Here is a 21,072-nt window from a genome sequence, read left to right on the forward strand (position 1 = left end):
GGAGAGGAGAGGAGAGGAGAGAAGAGAAGAGAAGAGAAGAGAAGAGAAGAGAAGAGAAGAGAAGAGAAGAGAAGAGAAGAGAAGAGAAGAGAAGAGTCATTAAGTGTTCAACAGAGTGAGAGCACAGGGTGGGGTGGGGGAACTATATTGGATGAGAAGCTAAAAGTCTTCAAGCAAAAACAAAGGAAGGCCAGTTGCCTTTTGAAAAAGCATCTTTGAGGCTATCAAAGGATAATCAACGGCACCGAAAAAAGTGACATGACCATTTTTCACACTCACGACCATTGCAGTATCCCCCATATTTACAGGATCAAAATCCACATACTTGGCAACTCATATTTATGATGGTTGCAATACCCCAGGGTCATGTGATCACTTTTTCCGACCTTCTGACATGCAAAATCAATAGAGAAGCCAGATTCACTTAACAACTGTGTTACTAACTTAACAACTGCAGTGATTCACTTAACAACTGTGGTCAGAAAGGTCATAAAATGGGGCAAAATTCATATAAGAACTGTCTCACTTAGCAACAGAGATTTTGGGCGTCATTGTGGTCGTAAGTCGAAGACTACCCGTACATAAGGAGCATGTCGATGAAGATATTCAGTAATTCCAAGTAGAGTTATTTGGAAATTGAGTCAGGGCAATTGGAGTTGTTTTCTTGTTGGTTCAAAATGTTTGCTGTTGTTCTTCAGTCTCAGAAAATCGGTTAGGGCAACTCTATCTATGTTTTAAGGTAAAGGATTTAGGAGCTGGGACATTTACTTGCCAACAACTCTGTGCCTATACACCCAACAAGCCTATCCAGATGAGGTGAGAAAATGAAATCTCACTGGAGAATATCTATGGCAGGGGTGTCAGATTCAAGGCCCGCAGGCCGGATCCACCCTGTGGGGTGCTTAGATCTGGCCCCCCATGGTTGCCCTTGAAATAGAGAAGGACCGGCCTCCTGCAGCCCTCTGTCAGTGAAAACAGAGCTTGGGAGAGCTGCAAGCTCCATTTTCGCTGGCAGAGGGCTGCAGGAGGCTGTCGCTTGGCACTCTCCCTGGTCTTGCCTTCCTCTGCTGGAGACAATGGATCCCTGCCAGGGCCACTACAGGTGCCCCTAACATGTGTGATGTCAAGTTGGCCACGTCCACCACAGCCATGCCCCCCCAGCCCCCCCCCAAGATCAAACACAACCCTGATGCAGCCCTCAATGCAATCGAGTTTGACACCCCTTATCTACCCCAATCCCTGGGATCGGCACCAGTCCATGGCATGCCAGAAATCGGTCCACGTGAACAAGCAAAGCCCCATCCCCAGGATGCTGGCAGCACACAAAACCCCACACCCTCTGGTCCATGGAAAAACCTCTCTCCATGGAACCAGTCCCTGGTTCCAACAGGTTTGGGGTGGGGGTGGGAGGCAGCACTGGCCTAACCAACTTGCTCAGACCAAAGAAACTACTTGGATAAGCATTGAAACATTTCGAACCAACAAAAAAGAAAAAGCAAAGAAACCCAGTTTCCATGACTCAACTTCCAGTATATAAAAGGAGGTTTAATGGAAGGCTAAAGCATGCTAGTAAACACACCTATTTCAATATTTAACATGTATAGTCATATTAAGAAACATCACCTAGCTGCAGGTTCTCAGCAGATGAAGAACATATGAATGTATGAATGAAATACTATATTACTGGTTACATTCTTTTGTATGCGTGTGTTTTGAGAGAAAATAGGCATATTGCCACTCAATGGTTGGACGAGCGGCATATAAATGTCATAAATAAACAAACAAACAATTGTGGATTAGTTTCTGATCCTTTGATCCTGATGAGGAGCAAAATCAAATTTACACTAGAAAGGAGAAACTGCACAGGTAGTCAAAGACCTGAGTTCATTGGCGCAGGTGACACCTCTGCCTTTTTTTTTCACTCTAGGACAGGGCAATGAATAAATCTCCTGTTGTTTCCTGTTAGTCATCTGAAGGATAGTAGACTGACACCTTATCTTCTCTGCCTTCGTAGTCAAAAGAAAGTAAATAAAAATGGGCTTTGTAGTGGTTTGCAAAGAATCGGAATATGGAAACAGAATGGAAATGGCCCGAAGTTTTCAATAGCAATCAGATTTCTGTTGAAAGGGATTTTGCATCTCCTTCAGCAGAACCTGGATAAGTGCTCTTTTGCCCTCAAAATCAAAGCTGTTTGGTAGCACTATCCACAAACTCCTTTGAAATAACAGGAATGCGCTATGTTCAGTGAAATGCGTTTTATTGACAGATAGACACCTGTCTCAAAGATGCGTTGAACAGCTATAACTCCTTCTCACTAAGAGAGAGGAAGCCAGTAATAATAAGAAGAAAAGGTTAAGAGGGCCTCAGTGATGGCTGCCCACATCTTCATAGCCGGTAGGTAGTGGGTTGGTGTGGGGATTGTGAAAGAAACTGTGATTTCCATCACCCCATGGATAAGCCTAAAATAAATAAGAGAAAAAGGGAATACAGAAAGAAAGTTCACTGGGGAGACACATCAGGATAGGCTATGGAGGAGAGGTCAGAAAAGTTAAGATGGAAGCCATGATGGGAGTCCCACCCCTTTTTAATGTATGCCACACATGTAATGAATATTCTAAAAGGGGGTGGGGCTTCCCTTGTGAGCCATGGCTGCCATCTTGATTTTATATATATATATATATATATAATTTGTAGATTTTCACAGGTACAGGTATGCAAGTCTTGGTGTGTTCAGGTCTTTTCCCGTGTAAGATTGAGAGTATCTTGGCGACGTTTCGACGAGGTCCCACTCGTCATCTTCAGGCTGGTGTCACGAAGCCGAAGACACCAGCCTGAAGATGATGAGTGGGACCTTGTCGAAACGTCACCAAGATATTCTCAATCTTACACAGGAAAAGACCCGAATACACCAAGACTTGCATGTCGCTACTACTCTTTTAGGGATATGTTTACAATTACACGGGAAGAAACCCGAGATATTAACTGTACACACATATATACCCGTGAAAACTTACATAAACAAATATATATATATATATATATAAAATAATTCATGAACATTGTACCACAAACCCACAACTTGCACTTGCCTCTGGATCTTAATATAGATAGTTATTTTCCCTTGTCAATAATTGCTTAAATATCAGTACCTCAACTGAAAACCCATCACAACATAGCAAGCAATTAAATACTGGTAGTCCTCAAATTACAGCCAGTGACCATTCAAAGTTACTATAGCACTGAAAAAAGTGACTTATGAACAGTTTTTCACATTTACAACCATTGCAGCATCCCCCATGGTCACAAGATCAAAATTCAGACACTTGGCACCTGGCATGTATTTTTGACAGGTGTACTGTCTTGTGGTCATGTGACCACCATTTCCAACCTTCCCAGCTGGCTTCCGACAAGCAAAGTCAATGGAGGAAGCCAGATTCGCTTAATGACCACATGATTCACTTAACAACTGTGGCAAAAAAGATGGTAAAATGGGGCAAAACTCACTTAGCTACTACTTTGTTTATCAGTGGAAATTCTGGGCTCAATTGTGACCATAAATCAAGGACTACCTGTACATGAAAATTCAGTTCACCCAGAAAAATAAAAGTGCTATTCAGTTAATACTATAAAAAAAAATTGGGGTCCCTTATGAGCAGAGCTTCAGAACATGAAGCTTTAGGGCTAAAAAGTTGTCACCATCCTAATTACAGAGGACCGGATCATTAAGGGAGAAGATCTACTCTTGACTATGCTTTAGTTTCAGAAGGAAGAAGTCCTTCACAAATACAGTTGAAAGGCCTAAGCACTTCGATTCCCTCTCCTGCTACGTTTTTACCTTTGTCCGAATCCTCAGGTGACGATATGGAATGAATTCAGGACGTTCATGGGGGTGATCTCTCTTTTTCAGCTGCACGTTCAGCCAGCAGATGCCTACTGAAGGAAGTGCCACCACAAAGCTCAAAATCTTCCATAATCTAGCTGATATGCAAAAGGGAAAGACAAAATAACCAAGGGTGCAGGGCAGAGGATGCTAGATGGGTATTAAGTTGCATGAAAAAATAGGATCTGGACTTCCTCTGGTTAACAGAGAAGTCTTAGTGGACAACCAATTAAATATGAGCCAACAATGTGAGGGGGCAGCCAAAAAAGCCAATGCAATCCTAAATTGCATTAACAGAGGGATACAATCAAGATCAAGTGAGGTACTAACAGCACTCTATAAAGCCTTAGTAAGACCACACCTAGAATACTGCATCCAGTTTTGGTCACCACACTATAAAAAAGATGTTGAGACTCTAGAAAGAAGGCAGAGAAGCGCGACCAAGATGATTAGGGGACTGGAGACTAAAACATATGAAGAAAGGCTACAGGAACTGGGCATGGCTAGTCTAGTGAAGAGAAGGACCAGGGAAGACATGATAGTGGTGTTCCAATATTTGAGGGGCTGCCACAGAGAGGAGGAGGTCAAGCTATTTTCCAAAGCACCTGAAGGCCAGACAAGGAATAATGGAGGGCAACTGAACAAGGAGAGATCTAACCTGGAAATAAGAAGAAAATTTCTGACAGTGAAAGCAATCAACCAATGGAACAGAAGTTGCCTTCAGAAGTTGTGGGAGCTTCATCACTGGAAGCTTTCAAGAAGAGACTGGATTGCCATCTGTCAGAAATGGTGCAGGGTCTCCTACTTGGATGGTGTGTGTGTGTGCGTGTGTGTTGCACTGGATGACCTACAAAGTCCCCCTCCAACTCTGTTATTCTGTTATTCTGTTCAGTTAACAGCCTCCCAGTGTAACTTCAAGTCACCAGCATTTTTGGTTCTGAGGAAACCAGCAAAGGATATTCTCAAGGTCATTTCTGCTGTCCCCCCCCCTTTTTTTTTTTTTGTGGGACAATACATCAAAAGCCAAAATGCTTTCTCAGAAGACAAATGCTAGGCAACGCCATCAATGCTGCATTCCAGCTAATGATTAGATAATAAAAAGGCTCAATGATTAGATAATTAAAATGTATTTCACTGGAAACACTGTCTTCGGCACCTATCGACATAACTATTTTATATTGCAGGATTACAGCTCGTTTATCAATAGACAGGCTTGTTTTCTTCTTTTTTTCTTTTATGTAGTCATTTATTTTCTTCTTTAAATCTTAAAATACATTGAAATGAAATAAAAGGCAGTGAGCTCTGCTTAAGTAAAACGTTGGCAGAAGAGAGGGGAATTAAGCTGGGAAGTAGAGGACAATCTGTTATGGGACGTTATGGACCGATTCTAAGGAAAATAAAGGATTTTTCAGTTTAAAAGTGTGCATTGTTTTTCCTTAAATGAAAAACACTAATGAAACAGGGATGTGTTCCCGAGAGTTACACAATTTTTCTATTGCTATTGTTTTGTACATCAAGGAACAACACAAGTAACAAACAAATCTCATTTTGATTGATATTTGTGGGAAATTCAACTTCCAGTCAAGTATCAAGGAATCTTTAAATATCAGATCTCTCTATTTTATCTTTTTTCCCCTATTCTTTTTCCTTGATTCTGCTGTCTCCAGGTATTGTTATTTATTTATTTATTTGTTTATTTGTTTTAATTTGTATACCACCCTTCTCCAGCAGGACTCAGGGTGGTGAACAGCCAGAATAAAACAGAACATACAAAATTTAAAAACAGTTTAAAAATAATTAAATATTTTTGGCCGCAATTTAAAACAAACCCAATTAAAATCAATTAAAATTAACCAAAACTGTGGGATCAAGCCAGCCCGGCTAGGTGAAATAAATAAGTTTTCAGGGCCCGACGAAAAGTCCGGAGGTCTGATATTGTACGTATCTCTGGGGGGAGGTTGTTCCAGAGGGCGGGCGCCGCCACAGAGAAGGCTCTCCCTCTGGGGGTCGCCAGCCGACACTGTTTGGCGGACGGCACCCTGAGGAGGCCCTCTCTGTGCGAGTGTACTGGCCGGTGGGAGGCTATTGGTGGCAGAAGGCGGTCTCGTAAATACTCCGGCCCTGACCGGGGTATTTGTTGGAGTTATTGTCAATGTTGGTAGTAATAATAGTAGTAGTCTACTAGTAATAGTTACTGAGTTCACTTACCACTAGATCCTTCTTCATGGCCAGCTGCCGATGTAGCAAAATTCCTTGTCTGAGCCACCAGTTGAGCAATTCTCCACCTGGGAAACATTCCGGAAACCCAAGGACTTTTGTATGGCAGATCTAATGGAGACCTTGAATTCTTCCCTGTGGCTGGTCACTGTCTTTGCTGGGTCAAAGCCTTCCTGTCCAGCTGCTCTTTCACTCACCCTTCTCCCTCCTCCTTGGACCTGACAGTTGTGTTCATCTGATCCTCTTTGACCAATGAAGTTGAGACAGAAACACAACCTAGCTTGGAGCTTCTATCACAAGGCTGTCACCCAACCCAGGACAAAGAGCCAACTTCTCACTTAGATTGGCATGAGACCCGGGAACTAACAATCCTCCCCTCCCTACAGTGGATTTCAGGGTCTATTTATAAACCAAGCAGAAAGCAAATGCAGAAAGTCCAGTCCCCAAAGAGAGCAACCGGGGAAATATTATTAGAGTAAGCACTTAAAATGTTCTAGTAGAGCATGAGTGGCCTGTTGCAAGCAAAGACTGATATGTGCTCATTGGTGTTTTATACAGCTAGTCCTTGACTTACAACAGGTCATTTAGTGACTGTTCAAAGTTACAAGGCACTGAATAAAGTAATTTATGACCATTTCCCCACTGTTATAACCTTTGAAGCATTCCCATGGTCATGTGATCAAAATTGAGATGCTTGGCAAACTGGTTCACATTTATGACGTTTGCAGTGTCCCGGGGTCATGTGATCCCCTTTTGTGACCGTCTGACAAGCAAAATCAACAGGGAAGCCAGATTACTTAACAAGTGGATTACTAATTTAACAATGCCAGTGATTCACTTAAACACTGGGGCAAGAAATGTCAAAAAATGGGGCAAAACTCACTCAACAAAGGTCTCACTTAACAACAGAAATTTTGAGTTCAGTTGCGACCGTAAAGAGGACTTACCTGTGTATGTAGAAAATTGAAAAGTTCTCAATCCAGCTGGCTGGGGAATTCTGGGGGCTGAAGTCAACATATCTTAAAGCTGCCAAGGTTGAGAAACACTGTTCCAGGTGGCTGATTTTGTAGGCAGCATTTAGGCTGATAATTCTGGGTATGAAATGAATGTGGTATGAATGGTAAAAGATCTCCTGCCAATGGGCAGGGGGTTAGACTAGAAGACCTCTAAGGTCCTTTCCAATCCCATGATTCTATGTTGTATGTGACATTTAGGATAAATAGAATTGAGACCACCTTTTTTTTTTTTGAAATAATTTTTATTACAATTTTCCTTTACACAACTCTAGTACATAATCAACAGACTGTGTCATTTTTGTATACTTTGGATCAACATTCCATACAATATATACATTCTATACATTCAATATCTAATCCTCAATAGCCTTATGTATAATTCCAATTTTTATTTCTATTATCTATCCAAGTGTAGCACTTTTCCCAAACCGCATAAAATTCTGAATCATCTTTTTCTTTTAGTTCTAGGGTAAGTTTATCCATTTTGGCACATTCATATATCTTCTGAATGATCAATCCCTCTGGTGGTGTATTGTGTTCCTTCCAGTATTGTGCGAATGCAATTCTTGCCGCTGTTAATATGTGTAAAATCAAATATCTTTCTATCAAATTTTGTTTTCAGTATTCCCAGGACAAATGTTTCCATGTTTAGTTCTATTTAGTTCTATTTGACATTTTATTATCTCTGGTAGCCATCCTTGTATCTTAGTCCAGTACTTTTTCGCTTCAGGACACAGCCCCCAAGCATGAAATAAGGTACCTTGATGTTGGTTACATTCCCAACATTTTGGGCTTAGGTTCGAGTACATTTTAGCCAGCCTTGCTGGGGCTAGGTGCCAACGGTAAAGCATTTTGTATTGATTTTCCTTATAAGCAGCGGATTTTGTTGTAGTGTAATTTTTGTTCCAAATTCTTTCCCAATCCTCTAAATCAGGATGAGGCAGTCTCTGGTCCCTTGGGCCTGGGAAGGGTCACCAGCGAAGGAAAGAGGGTGTAGGACGATCAAACGAGGGGGGAGGAGAGGGCAGGCAGCGGAGCAGAGGAGTCACGGCGCTCTGGTGACAAGCAAATACCTCTCCCCCACCCCGATCCCCCCAAGCACGGAGAATGGAGAGGAGGAGGGTCAGCACAGGGTGACCTGACAACTTGGGAGGAGAGTGCTCTGCCCCTCTTCACAAGGCTCACCTGGGGAATGAGATTTAAAGAGACGCCGTTGGTCTCTTTAAATCTGGGTGCATGTTGGGAACAAATGTTGCCTTTTTCCAGTCTCACATGCTTTTACCTACATCTGGATACTTTGCTGTGCTTTGCCCTGTTTGCCTGGCCTGGCTATGTGTGAGTTCGCAGTGACACAGTTATACTCAGGTTGTGCTGCAGTCCCAGTGAACTCTTCCTGTGACGAGGACTCCCTGGGACCAAGTTCCCTGAACTTGGCTTCTCTCAGAGCTGGGCTGCTCCTTTGGACTAATAGCAGCCAGGAACCAGTGGTGGATTGCCCCCAGTTCTATAGAACTGGTAATAAAACCAGCAGGAGGCTCCGCCCACTGACATCATCAAAATGCTTCTGTGCATGTGCAGAAGCTTCTGTGCTTGCGCAGAAGAGCGCGCATATGTGCTTGCTTCACTTGCGCTCACGCGCAGCCCCATTACGAACCGGTAGTAGAGGTAAGTACAACCCACCCCTGCCAGGAACTATTGGAGGTGTGTGTTTAGAGATTGGCTCCTGGACTTGCAGTGAATGGTGGGACTTTTGGGGGGAAAGTTGGAACAATAAAGGGAGTTAAACCTTTGTTCCAGCTGTGTTGCTTCCCTGCCCAGCCCCGGGTCATCACATCAACTTAGGACCACACTTGAGCCCAACATTTCTATCATTAAGTGAGACATTTGTTAAGGGAATTTTGTCCTATTTTATGACCTTTCTTGCCGTAGTTGTTAAGTGTCAAGAGTGTTTACAGCGTGAATGCTATTTTGAGACAACCCAGGAGGAAACTACAGGACACAGAGGTTTGTCTTACAAACAGTAGTTTATATACAAGACTTCTATATACAGACATACACATGGTAGGCACATACCAGGCAAGCAAGCAATCTTCAACTCTACACGGAGAACAACAATGCAGTTAGAACACAACGAGGAGAGTGATACACGAGGAGAGAGAGAGACACCCTCTAATGGCCTCCCTTATATAGACAGTTTCTTAAAGTGGCAGTAGCCCTGCTAACTCATCCTCAGATCATCATCTTGATTTACAGCCTTACAATAGCTGGTCAGCTTTAAAACTTCATTACCCTGACATTAAGTGAATCAATGCAGTTACGTTAGTAACATGATTGTTAAGTGAATCTGGCTTCCCTATTGACTTTGCTTGTCAGGAGGTCGCAAAAGTGGATCACATGACTGCAATTGTCATGAATATGAGTCAGTTGTCAAGCGTCTGAATTTTGATCATGTGCCTATGAGGATGCCACAAGTGTCAAAAATGGTCATGAATTATTTTTTTCAGTGCTGCTGTAACTTCGAATGGTCATTGAATGATTTGCTGTAAGTCGAGGACTATCTGTATACTTGTTTCCTACCTTTTTTTCTAATTGCTACAAGCAGAAACAAGAAGAGAATAGAAAGTTGTTGTAAAAGACAATAGGAAATCATTTGTTTATATCTCTTTTCATCATTTCTGGACTTATGGCTTTGTTTTCTCTTACTTATTTCTTTTTCCTAATTATTAGTGTCTGCCCATTTTTTACCTTTTGAGTTTAAAAACAAATCTAATACAGTTGTAAAAGAAAGAAAGAAAGAAAGCTTAGAAAGTAGAACGACAACTGAAAGCAGGAGCAAGTTACTGTAAATATGGATATCTAAATTAGGAGAAAATTTGATAGGGTAATTAAGTTTTCTCTGAGGTAAGCATGAAAAAAATCTGCTGGACTGACTTTAGGCAGGAACTGAAAGGTTCATTTGCATATCTTGCTAACCACAGCCCAAAAAACACCGCAATAAACATTTTGAGGCTCTTCACAAAATGCAGCCTCTGTTTCATCCTCATCCCACCCTGTGGAGGCAACCTAGAATTTTCCTTTGTTGGTCCAGTTTTAACATACAGTACAGGTAATCCTCAACTTACAACAGTTCATTTAGCAACCGTTCAAAGTTACAACAGAGCTGACTTATGTTTTCATACTTACGACCATTGACCGTCTCCATAGTCAGGCAATCAAAATCCAGATGCTTGGGTACTGACTCCTACTTATGACAGTTGCAGTATCCAGAGGTCACATCAGGGGTGGGTTCTACTTACCTTTACTACCGGTTCGCAATGGGATTGCAGAAGCTTCTGCACATGCGTAGATCGCCTATGACAACATCCGGGCTGGTGGATGGAGCCTCCCGCCGGTTTTACTACTGGTTCTTGCAAACCGGTCTGAACTGGGGGCAAACCACCACTGAGTCACATGATCAATGGTTGTGACCATCTGATGAGCAATGGGGGAGCCAGGTTAACAGCCCTGCTACTAACTTAACAACTACAGTGATACAGGAGAATGGAATAGAATAACAGAGTTGGAAGGGACCTTGGAGGTCTTCTAGTCCAACCCCCTGCTTAGGCAGGAAACCCTACACCACTTCAGACAAATGGCTATCCAATCTCTTCTTAAAAACTTCATGTTGGAGCGTTTACAACTTCTGGAGGCAAGTGGTTCCACTGATTAATTGTTCTAACTGTCGGGAAATTTCTCCAGCAATATGCTGACTCTGTAAACTGCTGAGAGAGGGCTGTAAAAAGCACGTACAAGTGCCAAGTGCTAATAAGTGTAAAAAAGGTCATGTCACTTTTTTTCAGTGCTGTTGTAATTGGAAAAAAATATAATTGTTGTAAGTCTAAGATTACCTGTGTAATTGTAAGTACTGAGTCTGTTGATTTTCTGTTACTGATTCATCAAACATCCTGGCCTGAATGTGGTTTTCGTAATCTGAGACTTCTAACCAGGACACAGAGATTCTTTCCTTCACTCCCACTCAACCTGCAAACTTTAGATGTGGGTTTGACTCCTGAGTTCACTGTAACAGCCTCCCTTCAGAACCACGGGAAGGATATTTCCTCCCGATCAGCTGGGACTTGGGAGGCAGAGAATAGATGGGGGCGGGGCCAATCAGAATTTTTACTACCGGTTCTCCGAACTACTCAAAATTTCCACTACAGGTTCTCCAGAACTGGTCAGAACCTGCTGAAACCCACCCCTGGTCTCAACATCTTTTTTACATCATGGTGAGGAAAACTCTGCCCTCTGGAATGAATTACCCCCGGACATATGAAGGATCCCCAACCTCCGTGCCTTCCATCGTGCAGTGAAGACCCTGTTATTCCAGCAAGCCGCTCTGATGGGCTAAATGATTTTAATTTGGTTTTAATGGGGTTTTAAAAATTGGTTTTAAAATGAGAGTTTTAAATTCGGCCTATGATTTAATTATTTTAATCTGCTTTTAAATTCTATTTTTGTACATTGTTTTTATTATGGCTGTTCACCGCCCTGAGTCCTTCGGGAGAAGGGGGGTATATAAATAAAATAAAATAAAATAATAATAAAATAAATAAATAACTGGATGCAGTATTCCAAGTGTGCAGCCTTAAACAAGGAATGTCGTAAAACTCATTTAACAATTGTCTCCCTTAGCAACTGAAATGTTGGGCTCAGTTGTGGTCATAAATCGAGGAGTGTTTGTATTCCATGGCTATTTGAAAAGACCGCTTGATTAAAATTGTGAAAGAGATGTGTTTGTTTTGCCTCCAATGAGTTCATTAAAACTTTTCTGCCGATTGGCTGTGCTTTCTACTGTTTTTAGTACTTTGGAAGGGAGGCAGGACTGCTTTACCTACTTATACAACATTTTGTGTACCCCGCTGGCTCCATTCAGGCATTACCAACTATATCCCCTAGTTCTGAGCACTGCTATTACTTGTAGCAACTACTACTAAAACTTGTATCTGTTTGTTTGTCACCTTCAATTAGTAGAAACAATGCATCACAGGGCAACATTTTTTGAATCAAAGTCTCTCAAATTTGCTAACTTAAAGAATGTGTACCAGTCTGGGATCTGTTGCTCCTATGGAGCAGCTTATTGGACCTGCTCAGTGGACTTTTGAGAACTTAATCGATGGATCCATTGATGGACTTTTGAGAAGCTAAGGAGCAAAGCTAAGAAACAGAGATCCAGAACCTCTGAAAAGACTCCGCAAATTTATTAGGAAACAGGGTCATTGCTAGGAGGAGATAACTCTACATTTTGTGAGGGTTGGTCAGCAGCATCATTATCAGCTCCAGCCTCCTCCAGCATCTGTTTGTATTGACGCTTGAAGAACCCAACCTAGAGAGAGAGAGAGAGAAGTGAAAGTAAGAGGAACAGAAAGCAAACATGAGATTTCTCCTCCAGCAAAACAAGAATACCAGCACTTTGTGCATGTTTTTCCAACTTTGGCACCTTTAAGATATGTGGACTTCAACTCCTAGAATTCTCCGGACAGCCATGCTGGAATTCTGGAAGTTGAAGTCCACGTATCTTAAAAGTTGCCAAGCTTGGGAAACCCTGTCTTAGTGCTTAAGAGAGTTGCCAAGACTCAGAGGACTATGAAAACTATACCCTCACATTTGGCCAAGGTCTTGATTCCTAACTCCACAAAAGGTTGATGAACAGCCATATACCGTATTTTTCTGTGTATAAGACGCACTTCCCCCCCTCAAAGTGGGTGGAAATGTCTGTGCGTCTTATAGAGCGAAAGTTGCCGAAGCCCCGCCTGCCCACCAGCCCCCACCCTTCGGCTTCTGCCTCCCAGCAATTTGCCTTCTTGCAGCAAACAGCAAACAGTCAACTTCAGTACAGCCTGATTTAGCACAAGCAGCTGATTGGCAGTTGGATCTGCCTCCCGGAATACTATAGATCAGCTGTTCCAGGCTGTGGGGATCCCTGTTGTCGCCGTCACCGCCAATCATCATTGCCGCTTCCGCGCGCCCCATTTTCGGCCTCCATGTGCCCCATTTTTGGCCCATTCCAGATGGCGGGGATAGGCAGTGGCAATCCCTGTCGCCTGGAACGGGCCGAAAACAGGACACACTTAGGCTTAAAATGGAGTGTGCGGAGGCCAAAAATGGGACATGTGGAGGTGGCGATAGGTGGCAGTGGTGATGGGCGGTGATGGGCAGCGGTGATCCCCGCAGCTGGAACAGATGATAGGCGGAAGGCAGATCCAACCGCCAATCAGCTGCTCATGCTAAATCAGGCTGTGCTGAAGCTGACCAGGCTGTGTGCTGTTTGTTGCAAGGAGGCAAATTGCTGGGAAGCAGAGGCAGATCTTTTTTTTTCTTGTTTTCCTATCCAAAAGCCAGGTGCTTCTTATAGTCCGGAGTATCTTATAATCTGAAAAATACGGTAACTCCTTTGATGAGAAATCTTTTGAACATGCAGACATGTTAAAAGACATGTTGCACAATTCAAAATATAATTGGGAGGGACAGCAAGAACTCCATTCTCTACCCTTTCCCTCCCCAGGTTCCACTTCACCTTATACAAAGCTGCAGCTGTCATAGCTAGAAGGATTAAGCCCCCAAAAGAGCTGCCAATGATAACAGGGATGCTGTTGTAGATCTCGATCCGCTCCACCACTGTCTGCACCTGGGAATGGTGGGGAAGACAATGTCTTAGAAGTTGGACACAGTCTGACAGCCCAGGCATCCAGGTGTCAAGGACCAGTTCTCGTCTTTAGACATCACTTTCCTCCAAGGGTTGGGAAAGAAAGTCTTGAGGCTCAGCTTCCTGTCTACACTCCACATCATCCCCTTCTTTTTTACCTGAGTTTGTGGAAAGCCCTCTGGCTGTGTGTATTTTCTCTTGTTATAAGAAATCTGTCCGGAGCTCACCAAAATAATTTTCTTCTGTTGGACCTGGAAGAGAGATTCATTATTTCTGAAAGATGATCTGATATTTGCGGAGGAGGAGGAGGAGGAGGAGGAGGAGGAGGAGGAGGAGGAGGAGGAGGAGGAGGAGGAGGAGGAGGAGGAGGAGGAGGAGGAGAAAAATCCAGAAGAAGAAGGAGAAGGAGGAGAAGGAGAAGGAGAAGGAGAAGGAGAAGGAGAAGAAGAAGAAGAAGAAGAAGAAGAAGAAGAAGAAGAAGAAGAAGAAGAAGAAGAAGAAGAAGAAGAAGAAGAAGAAGAAGAAGATACAAAGCAAGATGGAGCAGGAAATCCTCTTCCGCAAAAGAAATTTGAAGGTCCCAACCCTGTTGATTATCCTGCAAAGCTTTAAAGACTTGGCTGTTTACCTCAGTCTGGGACTCAGAATGTGTTAACGGCCCCATTACATGGCTTTACTATTATTGGATTAATCATCATGGCTGCTGTTATTTTATGGGTGCTTTTATTGCTTTAATGTTTTTTTAAATTGTTTTAGAATTGTAAGCCAGGGTCACTTGGTTGAATTGAGTAGCTATCAAATATTTGGCCTGGAGCAGGACTATTTTGTGTATATCTCACACTTCAAAAAACCCAACCTGGGATGTCCAATGGAAATTGATGTCTCCTTTGATCTTGAACTCCAGTGGCCTTTTGTCTATCTTCAGTGACAAAACATTACACTGGATGATTTTGCAAGAAGCAGTGGAACAGTCCTGAGGAGATGGAGAGAGAATAAAAAAGATAAGGCCACAATAAGGCCAAAGTGGGGTGGGGGTGGAGAATGATACAAGGACAAAATGGCCCTTGACAAACTGCAATTCTGCCCTAGTAGTCCAAAATTAAATTCAAAACTATCTTTATAAATTATATCATTTTTTTCAAAAATCCGTAGTCCTACCTCAGGATTGTCATATTTATTCAAGTGGCATATGGCAATTCTCATAAATCAATACATATGACTTCTCCCTGAAATGCAGCTTTTCTTCCTAAAGAAAAGGATCAGCATGCTCACCAAATGGGGCTGTGCCTCATCTGACAGAAGATCTTTGGAGCCTGGAGTTTCTCTCTCCAAGACACACTTGGCCACTTCAGGCTGCAGAAAAAGAGAGGTCCAGTCATTAGTAACAGAAGGTGAAGGATGGAACAGAACACAAAAGGTGACATCTTTTGCTTCTCCTCAGTAAGACCTTTGCTTCTCCAAAACCTGGTTCCAAGTGAGTTCCAGAAGCTGCGAGAAGAATCTTCAATCAAGGTTTGTAGATCCTCAGATCTTTAGCAGAGTTTCAACCAAAGGACTTCTTTAAAACAAGACAGGAACCCAATTCTCACTGTTGAGGATGGAGGAGTTGTACTGATTCAACCTGATCTAAAACCACACCTTCCAAAAATGCACTAAACACCCACATAGATTCCCCTTGAGGGAAGTCACCCCTCCTAGAAGAATGAAATATTCTGAGGAATATTTTAAAAGGCAGAATATTATATTTCCTCTAAAAGAGAAATTGAAATCTTAAGGGAGACAGAAACTCAGAGCTTCAGCTCCCTGTCCCTGCCCCCACCTCCCAAGCAGATATTTGGTGTCCATTTAGAAAGACTGGGCCAGCCTATCTACAAAACAAAAAACCTTCAGGTCCAGGATGATGGGATTATCCTTCGGGGCAAAGCCATTCAGCCACAATAGGAATTGCCAACAAGCCCCTTCATTGCATTAGCAAGCTTCAACTAAGCTTGACTCAGATAACCTACAAAATTAGCTATGACCCCTGCATAGCCCCATGGGAGTCTGACAGCAACCAATAGAATACATGCTCTTGCCACAGGAACAGGAAGCTCAAGTTCAAAGCCCAGAGAAGGTATAAATAACCCTCACTCTCCACTCCATGTGTTCAACTGCACCAGGACCATGTGTTTGATGGTTCTGCTCCATTAAACCATCTTTCCAATCAGCCTCCATGTTTCCACTGTCTTGCTCCCCACTTGGAACTGAACCAGATGGATATTTCTTCCAACACCCTGTTACCTAGCAGATTAATGAATCAGAATGGCCCAGGCTGGACAGTCTGGTGAGATGGGTCAAATCACATCACAAGGTGAAGTGCTTCAATAAACTGCATGGTCAGCAACCGATTCACGGAGGCTGAATATCTCCAGCACATGTTTTCCCAGCCAGGGGGTTCTTCAGTGGAATGACCAGAAGGCCACAACGAAATAATCCAAGATAGATAGCATACCTCGGAAGGAATTACTTGAAACACATCCCACATTGGGTTCCCTTTCAGTTTTACTGGGATCCAAAATGTCACTGTGAAAGGAATGCTTCGTTCATGAAGATTCTTCACCTGGAAAAAACACACCCTCTGATCAAGAGTTCCCACCAATTTTCCACCAGAAACAGGTCCTCCCTCCCTTCCGGTGCTGCTCTCTAAGAAAGTGAAAAGAAGTGGTAGCATCAGATGTCACAAAGTAGACCGTGCCCTTGAAGCTGCAAGCAGGGAAAGGAAGGGAAGCATGTCACAGAACTCTCAAGTTGGTAGGGACTTTAGAGATCATCAGGTCCTCTAAACACCTCTAATCATGTCTTTTTGGCTCCTCCACTTTGTCTCCAAAGGTTCCTTTCGATTTGTAACAGTAACAGAGTTGGAAGGGAACTTGGAGGTCGTTTAGTCCAACCCTCTGGTCACGCAGGAGACCTATACTAGGGATTCGAACTGCTGAACTGCTGACCTTTCTGATTGACAAGCTCAGTGTCTTAGCCACTGAGCCTGATAAGCAAAGGCTCAGTTCCTTCTCCATTACCTTACAAGTATATTTTCAGGGATGGTTTATAATTTTATTTAATCCTTTTGATCTTGCTATTCATCTGCAAAAGACTAGCAACCTTGGTATGATCAATGCTCACTATTTCGATACAAATTATTCAATGTTATGTTTATTTATTTATTGGTTATTTATTTATTGGTTCAATTTATATGCTGCCCTTGTCCGGAGACTCAGGGCGGCTTACAATGAGTCAAGCAATAGCCTTCATATTTTTGTATATACCTGCTTAGTAGGGCTTTCGGCCCCCCCTAAGCGGTGTTCTTTTTTATACAAAGTCAGCTTATTGCCCCCACAATCCGGGTCCTCATTTTATCTACCTAGGAAGGATGGAAGGCTGAGTCAACCTTGAGCCTGGTGAGATTTTAACTCGCAGTAATCGCAGGTAGCTGGCAGCTAAGTGCTACTTAACAGCACTTTAGTCTGCTGCGCCACCAAGGCTCCTATGTTTAAGTATTACTTTATGTTAGACTTCAAACTGAGGCTGTCATTATGGTGTAGATCGGGGTCCCCAATCCCTGGGCCGCAGCCTGGTCAGAACTGGGCTGCACAGATGGCAGACAAGAGGGTGTTCGCACAGAAGCTTTGTTTGTATGAATGGTGGCTGCTTGGCCTCACTCAAAGCTCCCCTCGTGTGAGTGGTGGCCACTTGTGCTCACGCATGAAGCTCCCTTCTCACGAGTGATGTGTGCATGCGCTCACCACTCATTCAATTGGAGCTGCACGCTCAAGCCAGCTGACTACACACAAGGAATATCCCCCCTTACACACATACACACACCAGGGGTGGGTTCTAATTTTTTTTACTACCGGTTCTGTGGGCGTGGCTTATTTTGTGGGTGTGGCTTGAAGGTCATGTGACTAGGTGGGCATGGCTAGCTGGTCAGAGTCATTTCTGGAAGGTCCTCACACTTACGACCAAGTCCTCGCACTTACGACCGAACTCATTTGTTTGCTTTTAACACTGTTCAGCTGTATGACGGCCCTTTGAAGCCCCACGGCAAGAGTTTAAACAGTTTTTTTCCCTCTAGTCATCAGCTGGGACTCAGGAGGCAGCAATAGATTGGGGGTGGGACCAAATAAAAGGTAAGAATAACGTGGGTGGGCGGGGGGGGAGAACCGGTTCGGTGACGTCATATCGTCACCGCTACCGGCTCGGTCGAACCGGACCAAACCGGGAGGAACCCACCACTAACACACACCCCACCAAGCCTCAAAGCTGGAAAGGTTGGGGTCTGCTGGTGTAAATTATTCTGTTTGTGGGCTTCAAAAAATTTAGCAAGGGGTTCTCTGTCCGGTTGCTGGATGGGCGTGGCCATGGTGGGGTTGGCCTCCTGCACCATGGGGGGGGGCGTTTTTATCCTCCCCTGGCTCCAGAGGCTTTCTTCAAGCCTCCGGGAGGGTGAAAATGGCCTCCCCAGGCTCCGGAGGTCATCTGGAGGCCAGAAACGGAGCAGTTTCCAGCCTTCCCAAGCTTCCGGTAGGCCCATTTTTTGCCCTCCCTGAGCCTCCGGGTGTGCCCTGTACTTAACTGCCTCCAAAACAGACAGCGTTTTGGGAGGGGTGGGGTGGGCGGGGCCAGCCAGGAGTGGGATTTGGGGGTTCTCTGAACTGCACAGAATCTTACCTAGAGGAACACCTGCGAACCCCCAGCAGCCCACCCCTGTTTGTAGATGTTCCGCCCATGCGGAAGGAATAGAAAAAGATTGATGATATTTTAAAATACGTGCGCTTTACAGGAAGTCTTCAACTTGCAGCAATTCGTTTAACCATCATTTGAAGTTGCAATGGCGCTGAAAAAAAGTGACTTATGACTGGTTCTCCCACATATGACTGTCACAGCATCCCCAAGTCACATGATCAACATTCATTTGACAATTGGCATATATTTATAATGGTTGCAGCATGTGGTCTCCCTTTGTGACCTTCCCCGTCAGCTTCTGACAAGCAAAGTCAATGGGGGAAGCCAGATTTGCTTAACGGCCACATGATTAACTGCAGTGATTTGCTTAACAACTGCCTTGTTTTGCAATGGAAATTCTAATCCCAATTGTGGTTGGATGTCGAGGACTATCTACAAAAGGAAGTCCCTGCAGAAAGTCCTCTGTTAAAAGGTTTAAGCCAATTGCTCTCAACAATGCTGTTTGTTTTTTTTTATTTATTTACTGAAGGTGGACAATAATATATAAGTCTACATATATTCAAAAATGTGAAACTTCCCATGCCCCTCATTTAACATGCATCTATTCTACAACTAAAAAGGGATGTGATGGCTCAGTGGCTAAGATGCTGAGCTTGTCGATCAAAAGGTCGGCAGTTCAGTGGTTCGAATCCCTAGTGCCACGTAATGGGGTGAGCTCCTGTTACTTGTCTCAGCTTCTGCCAACCTAGCAGTTTGAAAGCAGATAAAAAATGCAAGTAGAAAAATAGGGACCACCTTTGGTGGGAAGGTAACAGCATTTGGTGTTTAGTCATGCCGGCCACATGACCACAGAGACGTCTTCGGACAGCACTGGCTCTTCGGCTTTGAAATGGAGATGAGCACCGCCCCCTAGAGTCGGGAACGACTAGCACATATGTGCGAGGAGAACCTTTACCTTTACCGTTTTATTCTACAACTCCAGGAATATCACCTATTTTGCTGCCTTAAGTTAAAACACAACCCTATTTAAAAGAACACCATTTAAAGACGGTTGATGACTTTAAGATGTGTGGACTTCAAATCCCAAAATTCCCTAGCCCCACTTTTCTCCTCTTCCCACCAACCTCCAGACTACAATTTCTTATGCCTTTTGCCCTTCACCTCATATCGGTGTTCAACGCTCTTCCGTGCGTCTTCTTGGCCAACGGTGAAGTTCATATACTTGGTGGATTCCTCGCCCCTGAGAAGATTTAACAGAAAAAAGAACTTTGGTAGAAATGGAAGATACCTAAGACAGCATCCTTGAGAGAAGGATGTGGGTTGCAGAGTCCACATTCCGTCTCCTTTTTAAAATATCACTTACATGTTGATCAGGAGGTTTACAGCATATCTGACAGGCAAAGTGGCTTCATAACTAACATCCTTGGTGCTGTTGCCCCCGTTTTCACTGAACAAGTGGAAGAAAAAATGATTTTATTTCATCAGGAAATTCTAAAACAATCTATATTATTCTATCACATGGTGCTTTTTACATCTCGGTCCCCATCATGCACTGTAGCAAAAATGCTTTGACATAATATATTGCATGAATCTTTAGCTACTTTTTTGCTTCTCCATCTGTATTAATATAAATCTTCCTTCATTTTCCCCAAGGGACAGTATTCTTGAAATTTTAAAATTTATAATATTTCATAGCCTTGGGAGAAAAACTGAGCAAGAAGCCTACAAAATTAGTACAGGTAAGTTAAAAATTAAATCCCAGTATGATAAAAATACCATACTATAGATAAGTACACAGTGTTTTTGACATCTTTGTAAATCCATTTCAGCTAAATATTTTTTTTTTGCTGCCCTCATAATTATAAAGGAGTCCAGCGGTGTTTTACTAAAAATATGATTTACATTCATGCATTTTCAAATATTTGGTCCTTGAGGATCACAGTCTACCTGAATTTACTTTCTGCTAGTTCTAGATCTCCACTGAAGTCACACGTCCCCAAGAGACTGGTGGCACAATAGTTAGAATGCAGTATTGCAGGCTAACTCTGCCGACTGCCAGCAGTTCGATCCTGACTGGCTCAAAATTGACTCAGCCTTCCATCTTTCCAAGGTCGATAAAATAAGGACTCAGATTGTTGGGGGAATATGCCAACATTTGTAAACTGCATAGAGTGAGCTAAAAGCACTATGAAGCAGTATCTAAGTCTAAGTGCTATTGCTTACATATAACACTGGACAACCTATTTAGGTTTCATTAGTTTTCTACATACTGCAGTGAATACTCAACTGCAATAGCTTCATTGACCTCAAGGTCTTCTGTTTTTCATTTTCCTAATGAGAAATTTGTAATAAGTGTTCAGAGAAATCTCAGGGCACCCCAATAAAACAGCTTGAAAGCTGTGCAGTAGAGTCTCTCACGCTGGAGGACTGGCACCCAAATAATTTATATCTTGAAATAGTTAATATCAGGGGGATCCTTGGTGCTCTCTGAGCATGGTTGTTTTCTTGCAGATGGTTCATTACCCAAACTAGGTAACATCATCAGTGCAGAGTTGACT

General features: G+C 43.1%; 2 protein-coding genes across 2 annotated transcripts in view; both read right to left on the minus strand.

The window, feature by feature from the left end:
• Positions 1–2,240: 2,240 nt before the first annotated feature.
• Positions 2,241–6,276, minus strand: COX6A2 (cytochrome c oxidase subunit 6A2). Its single transcript, XM_034419799.3, has 3 exons — positions 6,089–6,276; positions 3,836–3,978; positions 2,241–2,459 (listed from the first exon to the last, which is right to left on the minus strand). Exons 1-3 carry the CDS (start codon positions 6,174–6,176, stop codon positions 2,364–2,366), a joined length of 327 nt encoding a protein of 108 aa, XP_034275690.2. The 5' UTR covers positions 6,177–6,276; the 3' UTR covers positions 2,241–2,363.
• A 6,055-nt stretch (positions 6,277–12,331) lies between these two features.
• LOC117666859 (integrin alpha-X-like) overlaps positions 12,332–21,072 on the minus strand; it is a 46,060-nt gene continuing 37,319 nt past the window's right edge. The window contains exons 20-27 of the mRNA XM_034419863.3: positions 19,878–19,961; positions 19,676–19,754; positions 16,287–16,394; positions 15,068–15,148; positions 14,652–14,768; positions 13,954–14,046; positions 13,667–13,777; positions 12,332–12,475 (exon numbers count right to left, since the gene is read on the minus strand). Of these exons, the coding sequence (XP_034275754.2) occupies positions 12,353–12,475; positions 13,667–13,777; positions 13,954–14,046; positions 14,652–14,768; positions 15,068–15,148; positions 16,287–16,394; positions 19,676–19,754; positions 19,878–19,961 (796 nt within the window). The 3' untranslated portion in view covers positions 12,332–12,352. The remainder of the gene's footprint in view (positions 12,476–13,666; positions 13,778–13,953; positions 14,047–14,651; positions 14,769–15,067; positions 15,149–16,286; positions 16,395–19,675; positions 19,755–19,877; positions 19,962–21,072) is intronic.

Source organism: Pantherophis guttatus, chromosome 4 (assembly GCF_059756535.1).
Source record: "Pantherophis guttatus breed Tessera chromosome 4, ASM5975653v1, whole genome shotgun sequence".
Classification (NCBI taxonomy): Eukaryota; Metazoa; Chordata; class Lepidosauria; order Squamata; family Colubridae; genus Pantherophis; species Pantherophis guttatus.